Below are 9,913 nucleotides of genomic sequence, written 5' to 3' on the forward strand. Positions count from 1 at the left end.
CTGTCCAACCTCACTAGATTTTAATCAAAGGCTGAAAATAGTAGCTGATTGTAATCGGCACTCAGAAGTCACCAGGGGTGTTTGAAGAGCCCGTCAAGCCTGAGAGTGGAGCTAATTCGATTAAGTGGCGGCAGTACCTGGAGGGGATGGATCTGTATCTCTCCCTTTTTTATTTATGAGATTAAGTCGCGCTTGTTATTCCAATATAAATAATCAAGCCAACAGAAATGACACTGATTTTCAAGTTGTTTTATCTTCCTTGTCTCCAAAAGTTTTTTGTTTATTTCAGGTGACAAATAAACTTTGTTGAGTAGTACTCAAGTTAGCAGTACTGATGTAACGAGGATGTGATATGCGTGCTCAGCTTTTCACAGCATTTTTACCTTACACCATGTGATAGCACCAAAGAAAAATCTAAGTATAGGCACTAGAAAGAATGTTCTGCTCCTGCAACTATATTATTTATAATATTTGTAAAATTAGAAGATGGATTTGCGCAAAAGAAAAACAACAGCAACTTCACGTGTGGTGAAATAATGATGCAGAGACTTACAAAAAGTAAAAACACACTAGGAAACAAGACTAATAGTTTCAGCAATTCCAGAGACCACCTTCTCTTGTCTAGACTATTCTAGTTATATTTAATACATCCTGAGAATACACAAGTGCAGGCATTGTTAAGTTACATTTTTATTACACCAACCAAAGGAGAAAGCACCTGGCTTCTGCTGCCTTGCTACTGTTCTCCGCTGTTCTTATGCAGACAGCTAAAAGCATGCAACACCTATTTCTATTTTTCATCTTAGTTCGATGTCGTAGTCCACCACGCAACAGTCCTTATAACAGAGCTGCAGTGAGGGCCATTTAGCCTACAGAAAGCAAGATAAATAACGGTTAAGAGGATCTTGAGGTGTGCTGTTTGAATAACATATTTTAGATTTTACAACGTCACTTCTGCCTGTTGTAAAGCGTGAGAACCTCCGTGGAGATTTTTCTCTCAAGTGTTCAACACATGTCAGTGCTCTGCAGCCTGCATGAAGCGGTAAAGGCTCTGTGGTAAAAAAAAAAAAGGGGTTTCCTCTGAGTGCGCAGACCCCAAACGGCGTTAGGTTCACATGATTTCACACACATGACATGAAGCCACATTTAATGTACAGTATATGTCCAGTATGATTTTGATCAAAGACACCGGAATGATGGTTTCAAAGATACTGCTGGTCAAAGTTCCTGAATGAGTGCTGCGAGGGGCTTACCTACCTGGTTGGGAGCTTTGCACCCTCTACACTGGTAGAGATGTGAAAGGCTTGGCCCTAGATGTGACATAAGAATTCCTCTGAGTGATCCTGTCCACCACTCTCACCACCTCTTTCCCTCTAGGCCTCTTCTAAGGGGCCCAGTTCATATCAGAGAGGCACAGAGCAGCACAGAGCAGCACAGAGCCAAGCAGCACCAGTACTTAGGTCACAGTGTACCACATTAAATTTAGACTCCTTTAACGCCCTCCAATAATGCATCTGGAGTATTTCCGGTCATTACTATTCAGACTTCTATCTAAGATACAAACTTCTGTAAATGGGCCATAGATCTGAGCTATCATTCACCACTGGAGATTTCACATCAAATCTGGTGTCTGTCACCAGTTGAAACTTCTGCGCCAGACCCAGTTAAGCCACTGGTGATTCAAACTCAAAAATAAATTGTCCCGCAAGACTAAAACTTTCATATTTGGTCTAGGGTAAGTTTGACATTTCTAAACTTTTTTTCAATTAACATACCCTACTGGGGGATTGCGTTCCCTACAATATCTACCCATTATATTTAAAAAACTGCAGTTATACCAGAACATTTGTAGAATGCATTTTGGTAACAGTGTTTTAGTTTGTCAGACCCTCAGATCTATAGTGTGTGCCCTGAGCTGTGTAACGAACTGGTTTGTAATAAGTCAGCACCAGTTAACGGCTTGTACAACTATTGCACTTGAAAAAAATTCCTCCACTTATTGAAAGCACATGGACTCAAATAACTTGACCCTTGATAAAACGAGTTTTCTGCATCTGCATTTTCGGTGCCACGGAACACAGATGATCGAAATTTGTACGCAATTGATATAAATGCATGTAGATTTCAGCACGGTTGAAGCTATGGTCAGACTTATAGAGAGAATCAAGTGTTGAACTCAGGCATATGGTATGCCCGCTAACAGCTAGAAATGTCACTGTGTAAATGTTAACTGGCTGGGGAGGACCAGTGTGTCTACAAAGCAGTTTCCTACAATAAAATCCACAGGAGTCCTTTCATGCAGTTGCCTTCGTACCAAATACAGCAAACGTACTACTCTACATCATCACGGGTAATTTGCACGATAAGTAAGTCCTTCATATCATAGATATGGAAGATTAAATGCTCCAATGATAATTACAAAAAAAAAACGCCTGACCAAAAAAGTGGCAGAGTCGCTTTTCAGCCTTGCACTCGCGCTAGTGGAGCCCAAAATATCCAAATGTCTGCTATTTAAACATAAAAAGCACCAAAACCACTTAGTTAAAAAGGTCCCATGAAACGTCTTTGTGAGTGTAATTTTCTTGCAGTCTGATCTGTTTCTTCACAAAGCAGGATGTTACGGCAGGACTTCAAATCAGAAGGGACTTCATTTAAATATTTGAATATAATGAGTTTAAAGTAAATTTAGGCCATTTACATCACAACTAAGACACGTCAGGAAAGTTTCTATAAAGAGACACCTCTAACACAAACACACCCCTCTGATCTGTATTACTCTAGCTAAAACCAGTTAAACTTACAGATTGTGTTTGATGGTGGTAAAATCGATGATGTTTTATCGGACAGAATTTATTTAGACAATGCATCAACAATTTGTTTTTTAAGTTGGTTTATAATATTAAGTTGGTTTATGATTGGATTAAAAATATTCAAAAATGCAGGACAATATTTTTGGTATATGATAGTTATAATATAAAACAAGCCACTGAGCACTCAGTTAGGGTTGATTTAACAACTAATCCTGATGTTATATTGACATTCACAGTATGCTTGGCAGTATATCAAGGTGTTGAGGGTATTTACAAATCCCCCCATATGACTGTCAAAACTATGTTCCTCTTTCTGTTAAACTGATAAGGAAATGGTGTATTGAGGTGATGTATTATAATGTATGCTCTTACCGTAGGTGGGCAAAGCCGCTTGAAACTTACTAACATCAACTTCAACGCAATGACGCAATAACCCCATTCACTTTTTCAGCAGTTGGTAAACAACGCGCACACTGGAGCTTTAGCTGCAGCCTGCAACTGTAACCTACACTTTACATTTACTGCTAAACTGACAACTTCACTGCTCACCTTTTTCATCTGCTCCGCTGCATTCACGTCACTCTTTGTCACTCGCACTCTCTCGCTCAATCACACACTCACTACGCACACAAAAAGGAGCTACTGGTCAGTGACTGCAAATGGTGGGGATAATGTTACAGGGTTAGTAAAAAAATTTAAATGTCTCTGCCATTCTCTGGGAGTATTCTGGATTTAGTCTCGATAATAAAGATGAGCCAGTCAACTGGCTAGATGTGTGCACATCTTCTCCGTTCAGCCCACAGATGTGTGGTCTCCACCGCTGCAACCTCCTCCAGCCAGAATCTATGGAAGAACGGTGCTTATTTCCTATTTATACATAATTGGGCCACTTTTGTGTCTGATTCGCCACTCCCAACAGTCACAGGGATGAACAGATTATCTGCCCCAAATATCCTGTAGTGTAAAGTGTTTACAGACATTAATCTTAAAGTTACCAACTGGATTGGAGGCTCCCTGATTATTTCCTGTTCTGTGAAAGTAACAGCAATGAAATGTTGAGTAGAAACCCGCAACAGCAAATGAGAGTGAGCTGACCGGGAAGCGTCCCAGGCGTAAGTTCATGCTATAAAATGTGTAAACCATGCTGATTCTGTCAACTCAGCCATTGATTTATTCTCATTTTTTTGTTTTTCTGTGCAAAACATAGCAATCAAACGTGCAAATAGCTGACGACGACAGTCTTCCTTTATGTTTATTCATTTTTGAAGTCACGTTTGATCACACAAGTTTCTGTGAGATCTCAAGTGCTTGGAATCGCAACTCTGAAATCATTTAGTAAAACGGCAAGTGTGTTATCTTGTATCTTGACCAAATTGTCTGTTGTGTACGTTCTTATGGTTAAAATATTAAACGGTAAAAATCTGTTGGCTGTGTCTGTGAAATCCCACGTTTTTAAAATCGGTTAAGATTGGAAAATCTTATAGTGTGCACCAGTAGGCTAATTGCATATGAGACACACAGCATTGTAGGCTAGACAATGTCACACATGCAGCTGGCAGCTGGTATATACCCCGGTGAAATGTCAGGAAGGTAATACTGCTCAAGCCTAATTCACAGGTACATCCTCCTTACATAGGCTAAACATGCTGCTGCTCAAATGTAATTTGACCTTTGAAGCTCATAACAACAGAAGGCCTTTTTTTTTCCAAAGGTAGGGGTGCCAAAGTCTAAACTAAGAGCAGATGCCACGTCTATGCAATAGCTCAGTGTACAGTTAAAATAATTCTGTTCTTCTTTTTCAGTTAAACTAGCTGTTTCCAACAATAAATCAAATACTCAGCTGTGACTTCAAATCGGCTGATTGTTAAATGTCTGACACATACCGATGAAAAAGTTCATGATATCATCACCTCACCCACACTTAAGAATTGAAAAGGCAGCAGGGCTGAAACTCGATATTATGTTACAGGCAGCCAGCCAGAAAAAAGAGACACCTAATGGAGTTCCTCTCCAGGATCTGTCCGAGCTGAGGGCTCAGCTATAAGCCTATACCTGTATCTTCATGCTCTCCAGCGGGCAGAGAGCCCTAATTCCTTGAATTTGAGAATGCCACAACCTCAGTAATGTTGCCGTCCATTCGAGTGGTGTGCGAGCCCCATGCCAACTGCCGGCTTTTCGAGATTTTGTGCAAAACGTTTTTTTAAAAGCCTGGGTCCCAGATCCGTCTTGTGTCAACAACTAAATAAATGCTGCCACCCTAGCCGAGAGCTCTCATTGCGCTGCCCAAAAATAAAACTGCTGGATAAAAGTCTGGGTATGTGTTCATTAAGAGAAGACTGAATATATTCACACCCTGCCTTTTTAGATGGGATCAGCAACTAAAACTGCAGTGTCAGGTAAGATTTGTTTCCCACAATGAAACCAACATTTAAAACAGCTGATTTTTTTTTTCACTGAAGAAAATGGTAACACAAGCATGTGACTGGCCATAACAACTACAAATGTGACATAACAAGTTGAAAACTGGTATTTTGTTTGAAAAGACCAAAAGAAGATTAAATCTAGATATGACACTCAGGCAAGCTAATAAGCAAGACACTGTAGGAGACCACACTGCATGTCACCTGGTGACAACTTTCACAACATTAAAAGCAGCATAATGTTTTTTTTGTCTTTAATGAGTCATCCACCTCTTTCTCCCTAACGAAGGAAAATTATGTTCAGAAGACTCGTTGTCACTGAAAATAACAATAACAACAATTGTACAGCATAAGAAGACAAGCGTAGTAGGCATTTAGTGCAGTCTTCTATTACAGTAACACAACACGCACATGTACTGTAGATGTACTTTTGACACTCAAACTAGCTTATGTTAACAGAGGATCCAGGACACAAGAGCTCTTATCAGATCTGCGGCTACAAAACGTCTCTATGCAATTGTGAGGTTTCAAGCCCCTGCAGAGACCATGACCTTACATAACCAAGCCATTAATATTGATTGTTTCCAAATTTGCGAACTGAGGGATCTTGCAATATGAAAATAACACCCTTTCTTCTTTCCAGTAATGATATCTTCAGCCCTCCAAGGCCTGTTCTCTGACCCACTCAAGTCTTACAGCAGAGCTTCTGCTGAAGTAAGCCCTTTCTACTTAAAAGGTATTAGCACTCAGGGTTAAAACAGTAAACGCTCTGCATGCAGGATAAGAAATGTGCATCCTCAGAAAGTCTAATACAGCTGGTGTAAAGAGGGAAACTGTGCTTGAGCAAGTGTCTGCCGCCTTTCAGATGTTGGTTTCTGTGGCTGGCCTGAAAAGCCCAAGTCTGAGCAAAGAACAGTAATCCTAAAAAATGTCCGTAACACCACCATGAGTCATAAACATAATTTATTGTTATTTTATTTTTTAGTAATCCCGCACTAAACAGTGCCAGTGCAATGAACCAACTGCAGTTGTGTCTTAATAGACTTTAGTATTTTTACATCAATGCTTTACTAAATAAAGTAATTAAGGCATAATTTCTTTATGAAAGCATACTTTTTTTTCTATTCTCCTGTATGGTGAATGTTCTGAATATTTGAACATTTATGAATAACCTGTTTCGTGAACCTATTTAATTTGAAAACAAATATGTTGCAATGTTATAATGCTTTGTAAAAAGTACAGGTTAGAGGGCAGACCACAATAGATTGCCGTTACTGTATGTAACTGTACATCAAAGCTACAGATGGCAACTTCATGATTCTGAATGATAAGATAAAAAGGGAATTGCCTGTTGTTACCACAGTCTTCTGAAAATTGAACAGGCTCTGTCTGTATGAGGGAATATACCAAATGATGGGCTAATACACACTAAGATTTGAACTATGAAGCAGAGTCTGAAATAAGTTAGGAATTTAAACCATTTCAGACAATTAGTGACTTACAATAAGTTATAGAAAGTTCTCAAAACTTTTCTTTAAGCTGTCTGCTGCTAATGATCTCTAACAATCAGGTTTTTTTCTTTGCAAAAGGGTCAAAACTAAGTTTCAGTGCAGGGAAACTCCTTCAAAGCTGCAGAGGTTGTCCCACTGAACATGTGTTTTTTTTTTCACCCATTCAGCATTACATAACAGACCAAACCGTTCTTTTTCCTGTCTTTCTCTTTCCCAGACGCACTTTAATCCTGTGCATAAAAGGGTGGGGTGAATATGGGTCAGCAGGTTAGGAGTGTCTCAAAGTCAGACTTGCAAAAAAATAAATCAATCCACGAAGCCTACCAACTACCTGTCTTCGCCCCACTATTACATAAGTGTTCCGGCTGTGCCAACCGACAAAGTCACACAGTTTCCCTTCGGGAGCATATAAATACCCGCTAAAGTGCCTTGATTTTTGTAATTAAACAACCGTTGTGATCATGGCGAGTGGGTGCAGCTCGTGTAAAAAGTGAAAAGATCTGCGATGATAATTTCTGCTCCCAGTTGCGCGCCGCTGTTTATGGCTAAACCTGTTACATAACCAGCTTACATTCCACATTCACCATATCACACTCTAAATATACCCTTGCGCACAGGAATAGTGCGCACACACATTCACACAAAAACACCGTGCAATGAATTAATTGTCACAAATACACCGTTCGCCTCACTGTCATGTACACACCAACTCTGCTTGTCAAGAATCAGCAGAGAAATCACTCTATCTTTGAACTTGGATGAGCCCGGTTAGCCTGCACAAGAGACAGCCGAGAGGGGGTGTGGTTAAATACTGTCTGTACTGTACAACATGGACGGGACGTGGTGGATAAATCACGTAAAATGAACTAGTCCTCTGTAGCAACGCACACAGACTTTTGACGAGCTAACAGACAATACAGGCCTGTTTACTTTTTCATTGTCTGATCATGTGGAGGTTTTAGTCGCAAAAGGCGTGCAGCGCCTTTCATGCTTGCAACAGTGTGTGAGAGCTGGCGTTGAACAATTTCCAGCTGCTGGGGCGTCTTTTTGCACACAGGAATAGCCTAAATGTGTTAGCTGGAGATGTAAAAATCCATCCAGACGGCGCTGTGTGCTGTATCAGGAATAGTGGAGGACACGTCCCCTGTACAAAGGAGAATGGGACTGATCGATAAACTGGCCCACAGTCTCCAAAAGTTCACTTTTGACACTTTGACAATATCGCGTTTGAGCGGACAGGTTGGCCCGTTTTGGCACGAAGAGAAGCTCCTGTTGGTCCATTTTAAGTTGCTGGGTAATTGATTTATCTTGCAGTCTGAATAAATGTGACATCTGTGACCGTATCACCCCCCTATGATTTGAGCTGTCAGTGGAGCCTGAACACCAGCAACACACACCGAGGCACTAATTACAACCGAACAGAAAAGCCGCGGTGATAAATAAAAAGCCATGCCCCTGTGGTTGGGTGAATTTAGAGAGTGAGCAGTTATTTATGAGGGAAGCGATTTAATTCATTTATGAAGTTTGATTTTTTTTTTTGTAAATCCCCCGATCGGTCTTTATTTCTCATACAGTAAAAAGCGAAATACGGTACGCTTACCTCTGTTGGTGCTTGAACAGGTCTGCCTTCGAACCGGGGCTGGATGGTCCGCTTTCCGGAGCGTCTCCAGGTTTACCGGGGTTTCCCTGACCGGGGTAGCCGGCTCCGAGGCGCTGTTGCCCGGGTCGCTCGCTGGATCTGGAGGGGACTCCATGTTGAATTTCAGATTTACTGTTTAGCTACTGCTAGTACTTAAAACTAATTCTATGCGATCTGTGAGCTCCGACACTACGTCTTGCTATCTAATTTAGACTAGAAGTAAGAAATGAGAAATGCGAGTGTGTCTGGAGGTGGGTGTGTAGGTTTGATTGTCCACTAGCAGCGCTAGTGAGAGCTCTAGTCAGGCAAACTGAAAAGGGAGAGGTTGTCAATAGCAGAAGAATAGATGTAGGCCTGAAAAGTAATCCATGCTGGTCAACCCTGCGCAGTTTTACATGGGAATGGAAATATTTTATTAGTCTAACCTCAGTTGTATTATCTCACTTAGCCTACATGTTGTGTGATAATAATAATTGTATATCCCTATCTATTGGCTGCTGTTAAATTTGAAACTGAAAACTGGTCAAAATACATCATAATGACATGCATTTGCATCATCTCATAAACCATTTAATTGGGCTATTCAACTGGAATTAAAAAAAAAAAAAATGTAATTTGCAAGGGAAATGCAGCAATGGTTATTTTTGCTTTAATCGCAATCTGCAAATCGCTTAGGCTATAGCTAAATAGCCATTAACATCCACATCCTTATATTCCATTCACAACACACAATCACATCTATATGTTTGCAAGTTCGTAGTCAAAAGCGCAAATTTGGAAACAATCAAATGCGGAGGCAGCCTACAAGAATGATTTACTGCAAAATCATTAGTTGTGTGTCATCCCTGGCTGCAGCAGTCTGTAGGCTACTCCAGACCATATAACAGCTCAATTTTCATGTCTATAATTTTTTTAAAAAAGGATAGCCAGATCGCTCATCATTATTTTCATCATCATCACCACCGTTATCATCATCATCATCTCCACCATGCTGTGGGAGGAGCGGACTGCATTTCTGAGTAGCCTACTCTGCTCGAGCTGATGAAAGGACTCTTCCTTTTACTCACAGCCTAACCTGTGTGTCTCCGCTTTTCCACATAAAAGTTATGATTGACAGCTGTTTGGAGAGGATACGCTTTCAGATACAGTGCCGTGTACAGCTGGCATCAAACGTCACTCTGGCAACCGGCATCCATGCGCCGCTTGTTGCGCAGCAATTACAAACACCATGCTTTCTGCATGTGATCGGCGGGCAAGCTTCGAGGCGGAACCCCGCCTCTTCAAAGCGGTGCACGTGGACTTTGACATGGTCCTGCCCTCTCAGTACAGAGCCAGATACTGATAGACAAGACATTAATAAAAAGAAATCACTACGCCAGAAACTAATGAACTTAGAATTAGTTATTTAAATCACAGAGGAAAGGTTTATCTCTTTAAACACAACATTATATATATATATATATATATATATATATATATATATATGTAAAATTAAAAGTATTTGTATATTAATATTCTTAAGGCTGACTTTAC

General features: G+C 40.5%; 1 protein-coding gene across 2 annotated transcripts in view; it reads right to left on the reverse strand.

The window, feature by feature from the left end:
- Positions 1–8,647, reverse strand: part of roraa (RAR-related orphan receptor A, paralog a) — a 180,201-nt gene extending 171,554 nt beyond the window's left edge. For both annotated transcript variants that reach the window (XM_046037029.1, XM_046037028.1), the window contains exon 1: positions 8,342–8,647. In XM_046037029.1, the coding sequence (XP_045892985.1) occupies positions 8,342–8,495 (154 nt within the window). In that variant the 5' untranslated portion in view covers positions 8,496–8,647. The remainder of the gene's footprint in view (positions 1–8,341) is intronic.
- Positions 8,648–9,913: the final 1,266 nt, after the last annotated feature.

This window comes from Micropterus dolomieu, linkage group LG22 (genome assembly GCF_021292245.1).
Source record: "Micropterus dolomieu isolate WLL.071019.BEF.003 ecotype Adirondacks linkage group LG22, ASM2129224v1, whole genome shotgun sequence".
NCBI lineage: Eukaryota > Metazoa > Chordata > Actinopteri > Centrarchiformes > Centrarchidae > Micropterus > Micropterus dolomieu.